This window comes from Astatotilapia calliptera, chromosome 9 (genome assembly GCF_964374335.1).
Source record: "Astatotilapia calliptera chromosome 9, fAstCal68.1, whole genome shotgun sequence".
Classification (NCBI taxonomy): Eukaryota; Metazoa; Chordata; class Actinopteri; order Cichliformes; family Cichlidae; genus Astatotilapia; species Astatotilapia calliptera.
The window spans coordinates 17603840-17627017 of NC_137430.1; the positions used below are offsets into that span (position 1 = coordinate 17603840).

At 38.9% G+C, this 23178-nt stretch overlaps 1 protein-coding gene across 2 annotated transcripts in view; it reads left to right on the forward strand.

Annotated features, from left to right (window-relative positions):
* Nucleotides 1–23178, forward strand: part of stau2 (staufen double-stranded RNA binding protein 2) — a 103785-nt gene that overhangs the window by 29295 nt on the left and 51312 nt on the right. For both annotated transcript variants that reach the window (XM_080306472.1, XM_080306471.1), the window contains 4 exons: nucleotides 7775–7987; nucleotides 8090–8227; nucleotides 13480–13608; nucleotides 17521–17578. In XM_080306472.1, the coding sequence (XP_080162598.1) occupies nucleotides 7775–7987; nucleotides 8090–8227; nucleotides 13480–13608; nucleotides 17521–17578 (538 nt within the window). The remainder of the gene's footprint in view (nucleotides 1–7774; nucleotides 7988–8089; nucleotides 8228–13479; nucleotides 13609–17520; nucleotides 17579–23178) is intronic.

Consider the following 23178-nt stretch of genomic DNA (forward strand, 5'->3'; position numbering starts at 1 on the left):
AGGCTCAGTTTACAATGTGTGCCCCCTCCCTTCCTCCACAGAGTTCCTCCCTTCCACCTCTCTTACATCAGTCCCAAAATTACAGAGGGCAGTTCCTCACAGACACTAGGGGATGTGAAGATGGGCTGAGAGGAAATGAACTGTAAGGAGAGGAAGGGAGGTAAAATCTTCTCACTGTGTTTACTTTGCTTGTTAATAAGAGTTTACACAACAGTGGAAAAATTATCTGCGAAGCTATCCAATCCTCCCTTTTTCCTTCCACCTTTCAACTTCTTTGTTAACAAAATGTATTTACTCACTAGGGTATGGAATGGCTACCCTGTGAGTCCTACCTTGCGTTTAACCAGAGGAATTACACTTACCTTCCTGGAATTGCTATTAATAATTTCATCCAGCTAAGTCTGGATTGACATGATTCATTATCTGTTATGTCTTTGTCACTGGCAGCAGTCATTTCACTTTCATTTTCAGTCCCTCCAAACTGGAGGCTGAGAGCAGCAGTTTTTAAAAGAAGAACATAGCCACATTCCTCCGAGCGGTCTCTCCTCTGCTCACTGTCAGTCTGGAGACAGACTGTTCATTACTGCTGTCTGATGAGCAGTAAATCAGTAAATATTCTCCATGTGCTTTCTCTCACAACACTTATTCTCTTTCACCATCTCCCTACATTTCTGTCAACAGTTCATTTTCTTTGACTATTTCACAAGTTACGAGTTGTGTGCGCTTTTTGACAGCAGCGTTTAGCTTGGTTTGTTTGGTCTACCCTCTACTGTAAAAGGATATCATTATTTAAATCAGAGGGATCAGGTTCATTTTTTTTTCTGCGCTACATCAAGCAAATGTTGAAGTGTCAGATGGCAACAAACAGTAATCAACAAATTATTTATTTTTAAATAAATGAATAATAAATAATTGGAAAAGAATGTGATTACATATAACAAGGCATTTGAATCAAGCGGCAACCTCTAGGGATTAAACATTAATGCAGAAATACAAAACTTTTCAGTCCCTCCAGTGGCCTCCTGATAGCTACCCCCCACCCCTCCCATCACAGACTCCCATTTGTCTTTGGTAATTCAATGTTGAACGTCTTTGTTTTATTTTCAGCCATGAAAATAAAACAAAGACAAATGGCCACACACATTTAAAAAAGAAGAAGAAAAAAATACTTTAAAAAGGGGAAATCAAAGAAATAAGTAAATGAAGGGAAAAAAGAAACATCCGTCCATCAATTTTCTTAACTGCTTATCCAGTTGCTGGAGCTGCCATTTGGCGATGAATGGAAAGAGGACTGAAAAGAAAACCCGGATACAGTTAATCGAGTTGAATCACTTTACAATAGAGTTACCTTCTATTTGTGTCACTTACATGTGAGAATTAAATTATCCTGAAGCACTTGAACCCCATTTTCCTTATAAAAAGACAATCATATTCTCACTAGTTTACATTTTTCGGTAACACACTGATGAAGTGTCACTAAGTAAAAGGATAAACTACTAATGAAATTGTGAATGTAACCCAATTATTTAAGAATTACACAATAAGATATCACACTCAGTACTTTGTTTGAGAAACAAAAATAGAGAGCACTTTTTGATGGATCTCCCCTCATTAAGAAGTAATTTGTTAAACTGCCGCTAAATTAAACGATTGTTCCACTGACAAGTTGACTTGAACCGGCAATTTTCTTCAGAGTAGTCACTGGTGGCAAGACTGTTAGCGTTTGATCTGTTAAGATTGACGGCAGTCTTTCTAGACGTGGAACTCCATAAACCAACATACTAGATAATAATTAAAGATAAAACTAAAGAAAAATTACAAGCACAGAGATTGAAATCTATCCTCTCCCTCTCCTTGCATAACATACATTTCTCTTTCCCTCATAGCTTTCATTTCTCTTGAGCAGATTCACTTTAATCCCCACTCTTAGATGCAGTATGTTCTCGCTCTGCCAGTATGCTGTGGTTGGAGATCAAGTGTGAATTACTGAATTACTTGTTTTTATGGATTTCATTTTGCACACTTAGTCCATTAAATTCCAACTAAGTTGACAAAGTTTAGCTTTATGTCTTTCCTCTTTACTGAATCTTCTTTGATGCACACCCTCGTCTAACACACATAGATGCGTCCCACATAAAACAGTAATGGTCATCTCTCATGTGAATGCCTTTCACAGAAACCATGTTTTCACATCAGCTCATCCCTGCCCTTACTGTTGCATGAAATTACCCGTGAGTCACTGTTAGCGAGTGTCTGCTTTCCCATCCCTCTGCAGCGATGAGGGTCGTTGCCACCCTGAGAGCCAGTTGGCTCATTTAATCCCCCCGTCAGGCAATATCAAACAGATGTCAGCATCAAAGAGGAACCAATCTATAAATCACGGCTTGTGTGTTGGATCGGAGGCTCCTTTTCCAAGGAGGACACAAGAGAAGAGGGTCCGAGCCAAGAACCACCCATCTTACAAGAATCAGCTTCCCTCAGGGCTTGTCCATCCACCACTCATCACAAAAGAGCCTTTCTTCCCTTTACCAGTCCCTACTATTGTCCTACCCTGCTCCCATAGCCTCCTCTTCTAGAGTACCTGAGTTCTCGCATGCTCAAATCCTCAGACTGCTCAGGGTATTAATGTCTCCACGCGGAGCTGGAGACATGATTGAATAAGAACAAATAAAGAGACAAGAATAGATGGGATTTTTAAAAAAAATTCAACATTGAATTACCAAAGGTTTCCTGTATACAATCTGATCCTTGTCATTAGGTGGCAGACGGGTGTGTTTGTCTATTTGTTTGCATGTATGTGTGTCTGACTGTGCGTGTAAATGAATGGAAGTGCTGAAATCCCATCGGTGTGGCGCAGATCCCGTGTCATCTGCCAGGAGACTGACTGCAGCTTGTCTGCCGCCATCGTGTGCCAAGAGTAGGTGACATTGAATGCGTAGATATATACGCATTGTCTCATACTTTTTGTTGACTTGCCATATGTCCATGTAGGCCACATTTGATCTCGTTCTTCCCATTGGTGACTTTATGTTTTCAATTTAAACAGCACAGATGAATTATAAGCAAGTGGAACACTTCTGGAGGGCTCATGCTCCGGTATTTGTGTGAGTCTGTCACTCTGAAAAACCCACAAAAACACCTTCCTGAATGACAAAGAGGATGAATGTAGTTACAGAACATTGACTTTTCTCTGTTAATTAATGTAACTGCTGTACACATTCAAAACAAGAAATAGTAGATTTCTCACCAAGAGTTAGATGTAAAGATCAATGCCCCTGTAAGATGTGTAAATGCTAAATGGACTAGTTCTATCTGCTTTTTCTACTGCTCTACCTCCTGAGCTACAGCCATCCCCAAAAAAGAGTGAAACATTTAACTTGGCTCTGTCCAATAGTGACAAATTCTGCCTGCCAAAACCAGCTCATTAATTAATTGATGTCATACCTAATTTAATCAGTATGAAAACCAAAATATTGTCTCTTTCTTTTAAGTTTTCTGTTTATGGAGATTATGTGCCAGAACATTTCTTGACTGAGTCTCTGCTTATTCACTAAATGTTAAAGACTTGATGTTCGGTGTGATTAACAAGGAGACACAGAAGGTTTGAGTGACAATAGAACTGAGAAGAGGTTAAAAGGTTTCCTGTCTTGCACATCTGATTATTTGTTACAACAGCATCAAAGACTTGTCTTTTACATATAGGTCCTTAGGTATTTGTAAAAATATGCTAAAGGTGAATTGACAGTCACTTTTGAGCCCTGTTCCCTTGTTTAATCATGTCATACTAACCAGATAAAAAGTCATTATTGAACTTGCATTTGGTAACTGTTAAAGATAAACCTTCAATAATAAAACTCTACGAGTGACAAGTCCCCAATCTGGTACTTCTGAAAAACAAGCACTGACCATCTTGGCAACACCCAAAGATCTGAAAGACTGCAGAAGACAACTTAAGGAGATGATTGCAGAATATTTTCAGTGTTTATGAAAACCCCTTGATCGCATCTAGCCAAGTTAAGAACACTGTTGAGGAGGCAAGCTTATCGTTGTCAAAGTGGATTTCTCACCCCAACCGGTCGCAGCAGATGGCCGCCCCTCCCTGAGCCTGGTTCTGCCGGAGGTTTCTTCCTGTTAAAAGGGAGTTTTTCCTTCCCACTGTTGCCAAAGTGCTTGCTCATAGGGGGTCATATGATTGTTGGGTTTTTTCTCTGTATCTATGAAGCACCTTGAGGTGACTTATGTTGTGATTTGGCGCTATATAAATAAAATTGAATTGAATTGAATTGAATTGAATTGGATGAGTAAATAAATGGATAATGGCCCCAGAGTTTCTCAGGGCAAAGAAATAGGATATTCCTGAATTGACCGAGTCAGCCACCGGATGTCAACCCAAGATTTATATTTAATTTGTATTTAATACTTTAATACCTGATTTATATTTAATACTTTTTATTTATTAAATGCAAAACTGAAGACAAAGAGACCCACAAACAAGACACAAGTGAAGATGGCTACAATAAAGGCCTAGCAGACCGTTGCAAAAGAGGAAACAGCATTAGGTGATGTCAAAGGGCTCCAGACTTCAGACGTTAAGTCATAGATTTTACAGTAATTTAGGGCTTTTAATGGTGTCGTTGAACTTCTCTCTTTCTAAGGTAAAGTGACTGTAGAGCATGCAGTACATCTTTTATTACTTTAAAAATATGAATTGGGTGCACAAGTTTATTTATTTATTTCGGATTTTCTGTAATCCACACAGGGTCAGAAGTAGACATACATAGTCAGATATGTACCCGCCCCCAGTAAGTTTTGGTTAAATGTCACTTAGCAAGTTGGACCTTGACTAGATACTTTTAGTAACCATCAACAAGCTTCTGGCATAGTTCTGTCTGGACATTTGACGACTCTTCTTGGCAGAATTGGCAGAGTTCATTTAAATTGGTTTAGTTTCCTGGCACGTGCCCTGCTTTGAAGCATAGTCCACAAACTTTCAAAAGGGTTGAGGTCGAGGCTGGAACGCCGTTAGAGAAGCTCAATTTTAGCCATCTTTATCCATTCCAAAACCAGTTTTGATGTGGGTTTGGGATCGTTGCAGGAACAGCTATCTAGTTAATTTGATTTGAGGTGAAGTTGAAGAATTTGAGGCTGTCCTTTTCTTGATTATTCCATCCACTTTTTTGCAATATACCAATACAAGTGGCAACAAAACAGCCCTGGAGCATGATGGTTCCACTACCATTCTTGCCAGCTGGTACATTGTTCTTAAATTTTGAAAGCGTCACCTTTACTCCTCCAAACATCCTCTTGTCATTGTGGTCAAATCTACTGCCATCATAGCTCAGTCTTTGTCTCGTCTGACTATAAAACCTTTCATCCAGACCTTTGCAAAGTGGTGACACATCTGAATAACTTGTATTTATGTATTTTTTATTTTTTTTTTAATTTATGATGATCTTGGAATCTGCAGTTGTTTAGAAAATGGCTCCCAACTTGTATAAATCTCCAGTTCTCAGAACTACTGAGTTGCCTGGACTTTCCCATTGTTCTAAGTATTGGTCAATCTAATGAGTGCTGTACAACAACTTCTTTTTATGCGGAAAGAAGAAAAGCTACCAGTTGTAGTCAATCATGATCACAAACAGTAAGTTAGTAGGGCTTAGCCTTGTTAAAAGATTTAATAAGTGGATTTGTATTTTTACTCGGTTGTATATCGCATTTGTATTCTATTTTTATCCTATTGTATATGCTATTTTATTTTATTCTACTCTAGTCTGTACAGTTTTGCACAGTATCTTATTCTTATTGTATTCCTGTGTTCTCTAATTTTTGGTATATAACTTTGCACTGTCCACTTTCTGCTGTGACAAAACAAATTTCCCACGTGTGGGACTAATAAAGATTATCTTATCTCATCTTATCTTATTTAAGTGAGTGTATGCATATGTTTATGTTTATTAGAGAAATAACTTTAGCAACCAATTCTTCTTTTTTAATGTCATTAAAGATGTGTGCTGTACAATCATTCCATCCTAGAAAAAGAACTTTTTCGATAAGGCCAGAATTACTGTGACATTCACATCCAGGATCAGTATATGTGAAGTTATGTATAAAAATGAATAAAAATGGCTGTAATTCCTTTATGCAGTACTTTTGTTAAGTCTCCTGAAGTAAGGCTGAAAGTCAGTCACATGTTGATTGTTTGATTCAAAATCTATTGCAAAAATGTTATTATCTAGATATTTATGGCCCTAAATACACATTTCACTGTTAATCCATTTCTATTTCCTCAAAGTGACATAATCTTAGCTGAGTGCGGCCGGTGATGTGCGACGTCATCGTCAGCACTATGCCTTAAAAAACTAAATCTGACTCGGGATGCTTCCAGTCCCACTGAATGTTGTAACATACAAGAAGCTGCCATGTTACATTTCCCTTTTCTGGTGATGAGCAAGACCAGAGTTAGATCCCTTGGGTGGGAGTAAGTTTGCCTGATGTCTTGGACAGCTAGTGCTTCAAGGCTTCACTACAGCGCACATGCTAACCTACTGTATACTTGAATTCCTTGTGCAGGACTGCCCACAGGCTGACAGGTTAACAGTGATGGGAAACATGGGGGCCAGTGTATCCTCTGTTAAGAAAATGTTGGAGTCAGTTGAGTAGGAAGAGAAAAGAAGTGATCATGTATGTGATAAAAGGTGTTAGTTGCATTAAAACTATGCGTGTCTGCTCTGAGTTTTCTGTTTTACTTGTGGCCATAGTTGTATGTGTGGTATCTGTCTAAACATTCACTAACTGATTTCTATTTGTTTAGTTTTCATGCACAGGACTTGCCTTGTCACTTGAGTTTAATTGAACTAAAATCTTTGTTTTTTTGGGTGTCGTGTAGATTGAAGAGGGGGTATGGACACATTATCCTTTGTTTCCCCAAAGGTCTGGTATTAGTCTGTGTTGATGTGTGAAGTATTTGAGGAATGCTCTAGGTTCCGCTTATCAGTTTAATCTGTTTTATCGGTCACTGAGTTCAAATCAACTGTTGCTAGATTGCATCTGATTACTACAATTTGTGCTGTCTGCACCGCAAATTAAGCTCAAAAGAAGAAAATCAGGAGAGAGCGTGGGAGGGGGCTGAAAAAATCCAAAGCAGCACACAGCTGCTGCAGCAAAAAAACCAAAAAAAGCAAGGAAAGCAAGGGAGAAAGCCATCGAGCTAGGAACCGATCCACGTTCACCGAACATGTAGAGCTGGACTCAGTAAGTGTGTGAAACTTAATTCTTCCTCCAGCATGTTTTCCTATATAAGAACCCCACCTGCTACACACACATCCACACACTCGCACACTGTGGTTGGACTTGAAGTAGATGTGATTGCAGAAGCATGACCTAACGCCAGCCGGTGTTTGTTTTAGGTCTCCCAGGTGACCAGAGGCTAGAGGAAGGAAACTGAGCCTTCATCACTAGAGACTGTCATCTAGGAACATGTTACTTTTCATATGTGTGTTTGTGCGTCAGTGTTGTTCAGTTTGGAGTGTTTTGTATATGGATAACACACCCACATGTGGGTGGGTAGCAGTGTGTGACCATTGAGAGCAGATGTTTTGGACCACCTGGTGTAGTTGCTCACAGAGAGCTCTGCACACACTCCTTTATACATATTCCACACAGGAGAAAAAACCCACACATATATAAATTCAGATTTTGTACTATCATTTTTATTTAATTTCTCTTTTATGAAAAAAAACCCCTCCCATCTGTGTTTCTCCAAAAACCTTTCCAGGTGTTGAAGGAGAGTGGGCCCCCACACATGAAAAGCTTCCTGACCCGTGTCACCGTGGGGGAGTTCTCTGCCGAGGGTGAGGGCAACAGCAAGAAGCTGTCCAAGAAACGTGCCGCTCTGTCCATCCTGCAGGACCTGAAGAAGCTTCCCTCCATACCCACTGTGGAAAAACCCAAGACACACTACAAGAAACGAACCAAGACCATCCTCAAGGTACTTTAATAAAGTGAACCAACACACACACACAGGGATGCATGGCAGAATAAATGATTATGGTTATTACAAGAGATCATCACTGGCTTTTTTTCCTTGTAGACAGGACCAGATTATGGACAGGGCATGAACCCGATCAGCCGTCTAGCCCAGATCCAGCAGGCCAAAAAGGAGAAGGAGCCCGAGTACCTGCTGCTCTCAGAGAGAGGGATGCCCCGACGTCGGGAGTTCATCATGCAGGTACATTCCTGGTCACAGAATATGCTACTACAAGAAAAGACATTCCCAACTATATGATGTCCTGCAAATACTAGACCACTTTCTCATATTAAAGTAGGAATTAACAGCAGACCATACACAAAGAACACATTGTACTCATCAAACCCACCTTGTCTCAGTCAACTAAGTCCACTTTCCAATTTGCGCTCCTAAATTGTTTAGCAAATCAGGCTTTTATTTTTAATGATGTCACTGTTACTAATAAACTGGATTTTATCCTTCTAACAAAACCCTGGCTTGATAAGAGTGATTGAACAGCTGATTGAAATATCGACGACTAATTGTAGTTTTGAATGCTGCATGCGTGCGAGCAGGAGGTGGTGTGATCGTTGTATAGAATCATTTTTAGCTGCAAATTTTTGCCATTTGACAGTTAACTGAGTTTTGAATATAATCAGTTTATTGGCGTGTTTTTGGATGATATTACTGACCCACATATACAAATGTTTTAGACTTTGCTATCTCTGATTATTATTGCATATTTTCAGAAGTATTTCATTCACCTGCCAAAACAAAAAGGAAAGTAAAAAGTACACATTACCAGTACTGTTGTCATGTGATGAAATGATGGACAATTATCGATTGAGAACCTTGGAGAAATAGTGAAAACGTAAAGATGGCTGAAAGAACCTGCTGTAGATCTGAGAGAAATCATAGAAAAGTCAACTATAAATTGACTTTAAAATCTTTAAGAACTAAAATATACACAAAGTGGAAATATTTGTTGTTGCTCCAAAAAGAGACAGAGACAGAAAATATATTCATACTTATAATCTCTTTCTCTCAAACACAGTGAGCAAGTCAGGAACTGTGGCATAATTTTGGGCAGTGATCTCAATTTGACAATTATTTTATTAAAGTCACCAGGACTGCTCTTATCTCAAACTAAGACATTGCCCCCTGTGTTCATATCAAACAGGATAGAGTAGTCTAACGCTTTATTTACGGGATTATCTAAATCATCAGTAGGACGTCTTCAGCTTGTCCACATTGTAGCAGCCTTACACGTATGTAAGTAACGTCATTGGTTGCCAGTTCAATACAAGATTACCTTTAAAATTCTTCTGTTAGTTCATAAATCTCTCAGTGGTTTGACCCTTCAGTGCATCTCTGACTTGCTCAGTGTCTATAACCCAGTTACAGCTCTCTGGTCATCAGGTACCGATCTTTCAACTACTCTCAGTTAGATCTGAGTGTGCTGAGGGTGCTTTCAGTTACTTCTTTGGAAGAAACTGCCCGCTGACCTGACGTCAATTCCATTTGTGTCCGCATTCAAAAACAAGTTAAAACCTTTTTATTCTCACAGACGTACACTTAATAACTGTGTGTGCCTCAAGGTATCATAGTCCTACATAGCTAGGTCTTTATTGTTGTGTTATTTTACCGTTTTTTTAAGCACATTGAGTTTACTTGTAATGAAATGTGCTGTGTAAATAAATAAATTGCCGTTGCTAATGTGGCCTGCTAAGTAGTCCTAAAAAGGGTTATATATGCTGTAAAAGACAAGGAGCTTAGCTCATATCTGCTGAATCTCAGGCTACTACATACACGGAGGATGGCTATATGTGGATAATGAACGTGGGTGCGAGGTTTCTTAGGTTTCCACAGGGATTATGATCCCTAACTGTGTTAGCATGACAAGCTCCCCTTTGTTCAAACAAGGTCGTTTTTGAACAGCCTGCTAATGTGCAGAAAAGAAATCTATTCCCCTCCTGCACCACTGACCAGCTTTGTTCTTTTAAGTGTGGAACCTACTTCCAGTTTTGCAGTATTTATTATTTACTATGTCAAAGAACAGGAAAAAATGTTGTTGGTTAATGTTTAGTCACCAGAAGACATGTAAATAATTTAATGCATTTGGTGCAAACATGGTTATTTTGTCAGGAACATGTGGTAGAATAACTGAACATTAAAGTCTGTTTTCATTTACTGCATTTCAACGTTGGATTAAAATGATTTCGGCCTCCTCATGTTTCCTTTCACCGTTTTCTCTTCTCCTCTTTGTCTCTCATGCTCGGCATTCCTTTGTGAAACATTCTGTTTAGCATTTATTATGTTTATAGATGCAGTTAAAGCTTAGAATAGATGAACATCCATCTTTACAGCCCTGTTTCCATCACTGGAGCAGCCAACTTTTTTTTATGCTATTACATTTCAAGTTGTCGGTGGCACGAAGTCTGTTTTCTGTACCACAGGATGATACTGGAATTAAGGAGCTAGTATTCATAAAATGTCATGTTCCTCTGTCAGCTGCAACCTTTAGTTACGGGTGGTTTGGTGTTTATTATTAGTCCAGTAAACAGAGTAGGATCTTTGTATGAGGAAATCTCATCAGATACCACAGTTATCTCTTTCAGAGTTGTTTAGCCTATTTGAGGTCATGCATGAAAAACCACAGGAGAAAAAAATAATCTGTGTCTGCAAGTTGAAATTAAGTTTATTAACTGAAGCCAAGTTGAAATTGGCTTCAGTTAATAAACTGTGCACTTTAAACTTGGAATTTGCCCTCTTTAATTTACCTGCCCTACTTTTACAAGTTAAAGCTAAACTACTGTTTCTGCCAAATGTGTTTCTTTAATTACCCACGTGTTAAAATTAATTTGCAATTAAGATTGAAGGACAATCTTGAGAAATGCTTTGTTGATTTTAAAAGAACTTGTCAGGTAAATGCCGATGACATTTATGTAAATCAGATCATTACATGATTTTGAAAATGTTTTATTAAGCTCTAACAAATCAGTCAAGCTCATTGTGTAAAGTAGGGAATCCATACAGTGCTATAGTTCAATAACTATTAAATTATGAACTCAATAAATATTCACAACACAGTGATTCTGCAGTATACAGTCTTTAGCAGTACGCTGCAATAGTTTTATAACAGAAGAAGAGAAAATTGAATCTTTGTGTATTATTGCTCCTCACTTTTAATTAATCGATTCAATGAATTAGCTCTTTGATTTGCTTTCCCCTGCTAACCGTGTTGTCTGGTACTTTCCCTCTGAGTTTCTTCCTAACTTCATCTCTTGAGAAATTGTACCAGCCAGTTTACAGTTGGTTTAGAGTTTTAATAAGAATATTGATATTTGGCATCAGTGTGTATTGAAAGTATTTCACATGAGGAAGTGATTAGTTATGTTGCTGCTTTGATATTCTGTCCCACCCTTCATGTGAAAAAAAAAAAAAAAAACGTCTTTAGATGTTGGACTTAGTGTGCTGCTTGTAATTCACTTATGTTTCAGCAGAGATGACAAAAAGCTGTGTTTTAAATTTTTCTGTGACAGCCACACCTTCACATACTTTGTATCTCCAAAACATTTCTAAATTTTTTCAGGTACAACAATATTAATGAATCACTGATTAGCGTGTGAAACATTCATATGTATCGTAAACAGCAAACCAAAAAAAGAAATGCTCAGAATACAGGTAAAGAAAATGAAATACCAAATGAAAAGGCGATTGCTGAGTGTCATATACAGTTCTTGGTACTGTTCCATGGATACCGGGGAATCTAGATTTCTTTTTTCCATTGAACCAAGTTTCTCATCTTGGAGTGACCAATCTGGTTGCTCCTTGTGCGTGACCTTTTTTTTCTTTTTCTTTTAGTCTTTTAGTGCTTTATTTTATTTTTTATGTATCAATTCGGATTTCCAAACTGTTTTTTTTTTTCTTTTTAAAAAGAAATTGAGCCACAATGAGTTTCTTGGGTAGAGATATTTTACCCCTTTTAACCTCATATTTTAACCTCAATTATTTCAGCCTGAGCTAGTGTCTTCAGTTGGACTTTCACCATGTGCAGGATTCTCTCATATATCTCTTTCTCTACGTCACCTGGCATCAAACATCTTTCTTTATATAAAGAAATTAGCTAATGGCAGTGAATTTGTTAGTAATTTTGTTTACGTGATTGTTTTTTGCACAGGGTAAGAATGTTTCCATGAAAATACTCATGAATGAGCCTCATTGATCCAGAGAGCTTGTGGTTTGTTCTTTGCAAACCTAAGCCATGCGGTCATGTTCTTTTTAGAGAGAAGAGGCTTTCTCCTCGCAGCCCTTCCAAACAAACCACACTTGTTCAGTCTTTTTCTAATCGTGCTGTCATGAACTTTAAAATTCAACATGCTAACTGAGGCCTTTTTTTGTTTGATTGTTTATTCGTTTGTTTGGTTTTTTGCAAATTCTTTGACCATATCTTGGGGTGGATTTTCTGGGACATATACTCCTGGAAAGATTGTGGCATTGTACTAACCCACACCGCTTCACACCGTAAAATTGCTAAACGTGTGCATTTGTTATTTATGCTCGCCATTTTAACAGCAGTCTGTCTTTTTCTCTTCCTATTCATCTTTCCCTGGCTGCCTCTCCCAGTCAAACTCTCCCACTTAGTCTCTCGTTCCATAATCCTTTTCTTTCATGTGAAGAACAGAGCTTCTCTTAGCATCAGGCGGTAATTCAGCCTCAAACCTATTCTCCATGCCTCTTTGATGCACACATTAGTCCCCGTGAGTGTGTGTGTTCTTTTGTGCAGTCCACTCCATCTTCTAAAATTTCCACATTGTTTCCTTTGGTAGGCAGCAGGGCTCAAATGAGTCTCTGTTTTCGTATCGTTTGTCTGAAGCCATCACTTCAGAAAGGGCTCCACCTTTTTGTCAAACGCTTTCTGAGGAGCTGATCATCGTTTAAATTTTGATAAAAGAGTGATTGTGTTTGTTTAGTGATTGGGGAATTTATTGAGGCCTTCCTTCCTTCTCCTTCTGTTGTGACCTTCGTGATGTATTCAGATGAGTACTTAGCGAGCATGTCAGACCACTTTGACTGAGTGCGCTGAGGCCTGGCAGTTCACAGGCTTTGGCTCCCAGAATGTTATTTGTACAGTGTAATTGTCTGTTTGGATAACATAACGACGTCTGATATTCTCTTGGAAATTTCTGCTTACATTCTGTATAGACAGATTTAATGTTTTGGGATTACTGAAAAACAAACACTTCACTCAGATTCTTTTTGTGCAATGTGCACTGCATGGCTGCCTCAGCTCTGAAAAAGAGAGAAAAGAAACTTTTTTTAAAAAAACTAAGGAACAGTTAGTCATTATCACAACAGGATGCATCAGCAAAACCAGAATGTTCAGTTGTGAATCAGCAAATATTGCTAGTGTCTTTATCTCACTTGTGTGTACTGGTTTCTTTATATGCGTGTTTTCCTCCATTCCCATACAGGTGAAGGTGAATAATGAGGTTGCCACGGGAACAGGGCCCAACAAGAAGGTTGCCAAGCGGAATGCAGCTGAGGCTATGCTGCTACAGCTGGGATACAAGGCCTCCACAGTCCCTCAGAACCCGGCTGAGGTAAAAACGCCTTCGCCAGCTTGTATATTTCATATCTGTTTTATATACAAGCCTCCCACTTTGCTGCACAACTGTTTATTTATCTTACTTCCTGACTGGTAGTAGTTGTATATTGTTGAATGTTATTTGAAGTTTTAAAAGATTCTACATAATGGGGGGGAGGAATAAATCACACAATTAATTATACAGAAGGTTTTGTTCACAGCCGTTTTAGAAATGTAAACTTTCCCAGCACTGGTTTCTTATACTGCATCTATAAATTATCTCATTTGTTTCATAATGATACGAATATATCAATATGATCCACAGATTACATTTGGTTCCGATTTCTTGTAGCTACTAAAGTGAAAACATGTTAAAACTGTTGAAGAGGTGAACACTTTATTAGATATACCTTGATAGCACTAAGCTGGCCCCCCTTTTGCCTTCAGAACTGCAATAGTTCTTTGTGGCACAGATTAATTAAAGTGCTGGAAACATTCCTCAGAGATTTTGAACCACATTGACATGACGTCATCACTCAGTTGCTGCAGATGTTGTCAGTTGCACATCCATAATGTGAATCACATCCCAAAGGTGATCTGTTGGATTGATTGTGAGGCCATTTGAGTACACTGAACTCATTGTGATGTTCAAGAAATACATTTGTGATTTTTTGAGCCTTGTGACATGGGGTAATATCCTGAAGTAGCCATCAGAAGATGGATATTGTGTGGTCATAAAGAGGTGGACATTGTCAACAACAGCTCACCTTCCTAGTCAAGTGGCATTAAAAAGATGCTCAGCTGGTACCAAAGGACCTATGAAAGTATGGAAATGCTAAAAAATATCACCCACACCATTATACCACCAGCAGCAGCGTGAACCATTGAAACAACCCAGGGTTGATCGGTGTTTTCATGTTGTTTACATGAAATTATGATCCTGCCACTTTTCCAATCTTCTGTTCTGCAATTTTGGTGAGCCCTTGTGAATTGTAGCACCTGTTTCCTGTTCTTATCTGACAAGAGTGGCACCCAGTGTGGTCTTCTGCTTCTGTAGCCCATCTGCACCAAGGTTTGAAGATGCTGTTCTGCATACCTTTGTTGTATCAAGTAGTTATTTGAGTTACTGTTGCCCTCCTAGAGAACTGGTACTCATTTTCTCTTTTTTGGACCATTCTCGGGTTTACAGAGAATGGTCAGAAGTTTGTGGAATACTTAGATACTTAGACCACCCTGTGTGGCACCAACAACCATGCTACGTTCAAAGTCACATAAATGACCTTTCGGGCACCTAATATAATGGCTAATGAGTGCAACATAAATGTATAGTATGTAGGTTGCTTTAGGTTACTTAATTACAGACACTCATGAGTTATTCCAATGGGTTTTTATTGCCTCTGTCACTTTTCTGTTTGCCTATCAAGGTCGGGGCTGCAGGGGGCAGCAGTCTAAGCAGAGACACCCAAATAATAACACTTTGCAATTGTTATTAGCATCAGAGCTATAAGAATGGTGATAGCGGATGGTACCTATAAAGTTGTATGCTGAAGAACTAATTAGGAAACTTCATGCACTGCCCTGACTTTATCTCATCTCTACAACCCCGCACAGTAATTCTGATACTCAATTCCCAGATTTATCTCAAATCCCAGTGCTGCTGACCTATTATACAACCCGTTCAGCTTCTCTAAACCATATGTGTTTTGCAAGCAACCATTGATCACCAACATCTTTATTCACCTCGTTGGTTTTTAAGCTCAAGGGGGCAGAATCAGATAGAGTTACATAACCAGTCTCTCTGTAGAATGTTAATTGTTCCCCAGACAGCTCATTAGTTTGATATATGATGCTGCATATACTGTATGTATACTATTCAGAAAACCAAATCTTAGAACTACAGGAGAGCAGAGATGGGCAGTAACGCGTTACTTGTAATCAGATTACAGTAAGCGTTACTGTAATCTGATTACTTTTTTTCAAGTAACGAGTAAAGTAAGGGATTACTATTGCAAAAACGGTAATTAGATTACAGTTACTTTCCCGTAGGAACGCTGCGTTACTGCGTTACTAAAACCGTGATTTTTTGCGAGAATGACAGTGACATAAGCGAGTGCGCCGTTAGTGACAACAGCTGTGTGCAGATCAACAATGGATCATATATCGAGTGCGGGAGAGCGTATGAGCGTGCAGCGTTTAAAGCGTGGAAGTACTGACCTTACTTTGAGTTTGATTCCATAAAAAGTAACAAAAACATTAGCGTCCGTTGTGCGTGGGAAGAAAACTTCTTTTTACAGCAAAAAAACCCCTAAACTTCCAAGCAAGCACCGAGTGTGCAACGACGTAATGGGAAACTCACAGAGAAACTCGCGGATTCTTCAACTGACCGCGGCACACCTGCACCAGGGTAAACCTCCGCCTACCGCAGTCCTGCTTTACAGGTGAAAATAGAGCAACAGGACCGCTGAGTCTTTGACTTTATTTATTTTCTGCTGTGTTTTACTTGCATCTATTTGAAAGAGTGAGTGTAAACACAAAAAATATTTTATTTTATGTGCTGGAATGTGCAGAAAATAGGTTTAAATGTTAAACTAATTTATTCAAGTCAGAGAATGTTGCATATAATTAAATTTTTGCTTGATGCATAAAGTTAAAAGATTAAAACTGATAAAACAAGTTAAAAAAAAAAGAGACTTTTCCATTTGATTACATTTTGTATGATGGATTATGCAGAAAAAGTAGAATTGGGCTGAAAGATCTATCGCTTTATCACCTCTTCAGGTTGTAAATCGTGTTTTTAAAAAGTAACTAAGTAACTAAGTAATTAATTACTTTTGAAAATAAGTAATCAGTAAAGTAATGGGATTACTTTTTTGTGGAAGTAATCAGTAATTAGTTACTGATTACTTTTTTCAAGTAACTTGACCAACACTGCAGGAGAGTTAAACATGACATGCTCCGAAGAAAGCGCATCTCAGTTTGCAGCCAGTAATTTCCTTCCTTTTAGTTTGATTTCCTCAGCTCTGACATTAATTACCTTGATCTTCTGTGTAGTTACTGCTACTGAGACTTCAGCAGAGGAGTTTTTGAAAGTTTTAAACGCTCTGCACACTGAATGCCCCACTTACACGAGTCTCCAGGGGAATGTCAAACGTTACAGACATGTAATCAAATCACATCATTGGATGTTTCATTCTTTAGTCCTATAAACCACTGTGTTTTGTTTTCTAAGGTTTCAGATATGTGAGTCTGCTGTTATGGAAATAAGCAGTGAGTCTCCCTGTTTAAGCTAATTTCTGGCAAGAGGTGAGACCTGTCTGGTTACACTCAAGAAACAATATTTAGACAGAACAAAGTTATTGGCCGATACGTGACTGTGCAATAGCTCGACAACTCCGACAACGTCTCTGTACGAATTAGTTTTTCCTTTTCTTTTGATCTCAGACAACTCAGAGCTCTGTAGCTTTTGTAAGATAGGTTGTCTTTCTTTCGAGCGCTTTCTCTCCTTCCATTCCTCCTTTCTCTCTGTGAGCTGTGAGCTCTCTTGCACTGAAATTCCACTGTAGCGTGGGTGAATTTGTTTACAGCAATGTCATCTCCTCAGCTGTCACACATGTGAGAAATGATTTGTTTGTGTTTCACATGTGTTTGTGGCTGTGTGTGTTTGTGCAAGCAGACGCACACACCACAGCAGAAGTAACACATTGAATAGGAGCCTCTTTTTTTTGTTACTAAACATTGACAACCCCCCTAATTAAGTAGCTGGCCTAGAGACACTAGGCTCCTTAAGCATCCCCTCCTGTGAGCACTCGTCTCTTTGTTGACCAAACAGTAGGAAGGAACTTGTCTGACATGCGTGAAGAAGCTGTCTGTTCAAGAATCTACATCTCTCTTACCTCCCCCTTCTCTCCTTCTCTCCACATCACTACAGATGGACAACAAAGGCTGGAATGGACAAAAGGCGTCTTTTACTGAAGCGACAAGCAACAGTGAGTATCGGCACGTCTCCCCGTGTTTCTTTCCATTTCCTTCTCCTCCTCCTCTCTGGCTCTCCATCATTCCCTCCATCCTGCAGGTGGTTTTAGCCACCGAGATGGCCCGGCGTTTAATCTCTGTGACTGGTCAATGGGCCTCTGACTGTCAGCTTAATTGGCCGTGCGTCCTCGTGGGGAGCCTGCGAATTCAGGCTCATTCACACAGGCTTACAGGGCCGGCACACAGAGGCCCTCCGGGGAGTCCCTCCGCTGCCTTCCTGTGCAGAAAACATAGCCTTTCACTCAGGATTAACACACAAGTGCACAGGAGTATAGGGTATGTGCACATACACATACCCATAATCCTCAACACATAGAGACACTGCAACTGTCATACATGTTTACAAGGTTTATCACATCAGTGGTTAAAGTAGTTAGCAGATTTCTCAAACTGATGAGACCAAAACCAAAATAGTAAATAAAATGTACACAATGCTAATTACACAAGGCTAGTTTGCTATAAAAGATTTTTAGACTATTTACTTGAGAAATGTTTTGCAGTTGAGTAGTGATCTTGTAAAGGTATTTCCATGTGTGCTCATGCGGTTGCACTCTGATCGGACCTTAAACATTAAATAGAGCGGGTAACTGCCTGGTTTCCAGTGGATTGGGTAGATGTGACCTGCCTTGAGTATGCTCTACCTAGCCAACACCACATGATAAAAATTGAGTAATTTTCAGGTAGACTATCACCTGTTGTTCATTAAATGTATGAAAGGAAACTGTTATACTCTAATCTGATTCCCCTGACATTGTCTGGCTTACATTATCCAGAAGGCCACGAATGCATCAGATAGCGGACTACCTGTGACTCTCATGCTACAGGTTCTGGCTCAGCTTCCTTAGTAAAGTTTGTGTTGTAACTAGTTGCTGAAACAGAATAAGTAATTAATAAATCATTACAACTAGTATTACAGAATGTCAAACTAGTGCTAAAAGGACCAAAGTAGTGGAAAAAACAGAAGTGGTGATATCCATGCTCTGGAATAAATGTTCAAAAAGGCATTCGGTAGTTAAAATGTGCATTGAGCACACAAGATTAGTAGTAGGTCTTTACTAGATATTAAGCTATTTTTTTATTTCAATTTGGATCTCTGTGCAGGTTTTTAGCAGCATGGTTGTGAAAATCACAATACCAGTCAATTAACTGGGCCAGTGTGTAGGTCCAGCCTGAACTACAATGAATGAAGTCTTCTTCTAAATTTCTCACTAGTGGGATAATCAAGTACAAAAAGGAATACATGGCTTTGACTTTGGTTTATAGTGAAAGACCAAAGCTAATGGCATCGCTCACTATAATTAGCAAATGTTAGCATGCTAACAGTCTAAACTATGATGGTAAATATAGTTAACCTCCTAAACATCATCATGTTAGCCTTGCCATTGCTGTTATATCTGGACAATACCCAAGCCTGTTAATGTACAAACAGATACAAAGGAGAAACAGATCATTATCTCACCTTATGGACATCTTCAAAAGGTCAGCAAATGCAAAATACATTTCCTGTCTGGATTTATGTAAGATCTTACATAGGAATGTGATGGCCTTAAAGGGCATTTTATTTATAGAAGAGGCTTTGTCTCAAAGGACTCTTCACTGAGAACCTTAAGGGTGTAATTTTAAAACAGCTGGCCTCCATCATTGTCTCTTGTTAAGTTGGTTGTCTTGTCTGTAATCAAAATAAAAAATAATGCCGAAAATCTCACATTAAAGTCAAGAAGCTATTTCAAGAATTCCCATTCTATTTTTAGTTGTTTTGTTGTCTCCGGAGCCTGGCAGTGGTGTTATTTTGCTAGTCGTGCCACATGTGGCATAAGTTTTTTTTGTTGTTGTTTTTTTAATATTACGTGTGAAAGAAGTTTCCAAAGAATTAATTGTCATGGTGTTGCTTAAGCAAGTATCTGAGCTTGATTATATTTTTGTGATGTTCTAGATTGAGTTTTTAAAAAAGCAGATGTAAGCAGTTTTAAACTAGGAAAGTAAATGCCAGCAGCTTGAGAAAGAGCAGTTTGTGACTCAAATGAACAATCTGTGAGATGTCGAGCAGCAGAGGGGAAAACAGATAGCTTTAATAGATTCAAATGTGCTGTCGTCACTTTGGTCTAATGGAGGGTTTTGGCAGAGCTCCGGCTCCCTGACATGGGGCATCCAGCTTCACTCTGGAGAGGAGAATGGATGTCATGCTTAGCACACTTATGTTGAGAGAGTAATCGCCCAGATTTGTTGCATTGCTCACTGCTGGTTTAGACTTGATAGGCAGGACCCAGATGAGAACTGAGCCTGTGCCACAATTTTTATAGCACTCAAATCTGTGATTTAGTCGAGTTTCTGAAAGATATATTATCTAAATAATATTTGTAGATCAATGATTGTTCTCTTGGAAAAACTATTTTGGTGGTTGTGGTTTCTATTGAAGCCGGAGCTTCGGTCATTGCCCAATACCTCCAGAGTAGAGCCTCTTGGGAAACAAAATCTTCCTTTTTTCGATGACTGTTCCTATTGTTGGCTTGGAGTGTGCCTTTGGTCCATTGCCATTTCCACTTAGTTTATCTCACACTCAGCATGAGGCTTAACTATCTGCTAATTAGCTCTTTAAAGTTGCCCAAACCGCAGAACACTCACACGACGCTAATGTCTGAATAATATTTATTTCATAAACACCATTTACAACTCATTCAAACAGATACAGCTGGTCTCAGTTTTCTGTGTGCGTGTGTCTGTCAGTGCTGAATGGAAGATGTTTCTTGTTTGTCTTTTGTTTTGACGTATAGTGTGAATAAGTAGAAGTCTGGCTGGGGGTAAAAAAAAAGGGGGGGGGTGAAAATCTTTTCTTTTCCTTGCAGCTGTTCAAACTTTGCGAGTGTTTAAACAGGGCCCGTGTTTATAGGTGAATAAAATTAAAACTTTTAAACTTATAATCCTCAATATTTTAGCCATCTTTGTTGATGTAGCGACATCTGTTTTCGACTCTTTATAACGGCAGTGTTACTTATTGTGCGGATCTTTTCTGAATGAGACTTTTTTTTTTCAGAAGCACTTTAATCTTATGAGTAAGAGTCCAAGAATAACTCACCGTGCAATACTATCACAGTGTGTCACCCACAGTGATGATATATCACAACACATTTTTCCGTAGTGATTATACCTCCACCCCCCCAAAAAAGCATAAATTCTCTACATTCACTACTACACTGTGTAGTCAGGATGGGTTTTATTTATATTTTTTATGTTAAATTTTAATATACTTCAGTTAATTTGCTTTCTTCCACTGTTCAAATAATGCCACGAGAGAAAGCAATATGTTTGATTCCACCCCGTATTTTATATCATACAGATTTTTTGTGTAAAATGTGTAAAAATGTTAGAAAGCCCAGCCCTGAGTCTGAACCAAAGGAAGGTTACCGTAGAAAAAACTGCTTCAAATCTGTCTTCCTCAATGAATTTAGAATTGGCTCAGTCACACTAGAGTAAAACAAGGGCGGCAGTATCTGTGCTGCTACGAAAAATCACATTCAATATCAAGTGCAGGTAGCTGCAGCAGTCAGCTGCAATCAGAGGTTAAATGCCTGTAATGACTTCAGTTCTAAGGTGTTTGCACCGGTTGTCTGGTGAAAGGCAACCTGTCTCTAAACAATCATGGCCTAACTGCACGTACTCTCAGATTTGTGAGCTGCCAGGTAATTTGTAAACGCAGACAGACTGCCATTTTGCTATCAGTCTGAGTCACCAATGAGTGCAGCACATCTGCAAGAGTGCCTGTGTCATTTTACAAATTGCTTTCCTGCAGCAACTACATCACTATTTGTGGAGGAAAGCAACAGATTTACTACAGTTTCTCACAGTTAATAAGCATATTTTTACTAACAGTGACAGATTGTGTGTAATTGCCAGCTTCACCCCATTCAGCTGCAAACTGATAGCACACTGAGTCAGTCTTATTGCTGTTTTTCACCATCATGACGCACCAAAGTCACCTTGAAGACAGCAACTGAATCTGAGTGGTCTCAGACCTGGTCTCTGTCTTTGAAGCAAATGTTATAAAAACAAAAAAACACAAAAGCCTAATTTCACGTGGTTGCAATCATTTGGTTGTGCCTTGCTCTTCCCTTGTCTCACTGTACCGTATGTGGATATACCTATTTTCTCAAATTAACTCCAAACAGCACAGGGAGAATGAAGTCATCTCCAAAGTCCCGTATTACCTCAAGTGTTGCATGCTTGAGGTAATAATCAGTTTCAGAGACATTCTCACTATTGGAAATGTTTAGGCAAGGGAGCTGCTTTGATAAATTGTGCAGGAGGACAGACACAGAACCCCAACTTGTACACTGTAAAGTCACCAAAGAATTATGAATTTACAAATTAGACTTTATACTATGGAGCAAGAAGGTCTCTAGTACCTAGGCCCCTGGCTAGTATCCACTCTGACAGTATCCCATATTTGCACTTGCTTCTTTCAGATGCCTAGAAAAGTAAACAATTTGTTTACTCCCAACCCTATTGGCTAGTTTAGTACACTTTCAAAAGAAAAAGAAAACAACTCTAACCCAAAATGATCTTAGCCATGAACAAAGCCTGCAACAAAGGTCCGGACCGTCAAAGTCCGGACTTGAATCATATCCAAAGTTTTCATGTGACGTCAGAGCTACTGGGACACGCCCACCTGACAGTATTGCAGTTCTTTACCCTCCAGCTATACTTTCAACCTTTTCAAGTTTAACTCAGCCAAAATGCCAGATAGTTGCTGTGCTATTGGATGCACTAATCAATGCACTAATGAACGTTTATTTATAGCTGCCAGAATGGTGTAGAAAATGGCACCAACAAGTGAGCAAACCTCACCTAAACCTGCCAAATGAGGACAAATTGCATCAATCCCTGCTTCTTAACAGCAACTCAAGCTGTCAGTGGCGTCTCATTTAAACTGTAGGGATGATTTACCTGACATCAGAAAAATACTCGCTCAACTTTACTCTTATGACACAACAGTAATGTGATGATTAATACTACCAGAACTTTTCTGGTCCTACACTGTGAATGTCCAAGTCAACAAAACTAAAGATTTACATATAGTAGTTTGTTTGAGTTAGCTAAAAAAAAAAAAAAAGAGTTAGCTAGGTAACACTTACAATTACCTCCAGATCGAAAATTCATGTAGCTATCCTTACTTTAAAAGCTTTCATCCAGGCAGCAATGTAGGGTGAATTTTCTTTTTACATACACATACAGATACAGGTAGACATGACCAAATGGGTACTCTGGGAAAGACAATGCTACTTTTAGGGATTCAATAAACCTGCCAGGTTAAAGTATGGATGTAGTTTCTCTTCATATCTTTGTTTTTCCTCCATGGATAGATAATAATTGACAGCTAGGATGATGAGTCGGTCACATGACTGAAAATTTTGAATTGAGATGCTTTGACATGACCTTAAGCAGTTCATTCATGCTCAAAAACCCGCCAGTGTAGCTGAATTAAAAGTTTTGCAAAGAAGAATTCAATGTGAAAGGCTAATTTCCAATTATTGCTTGATTGCAGTTCCTACTACAAAGG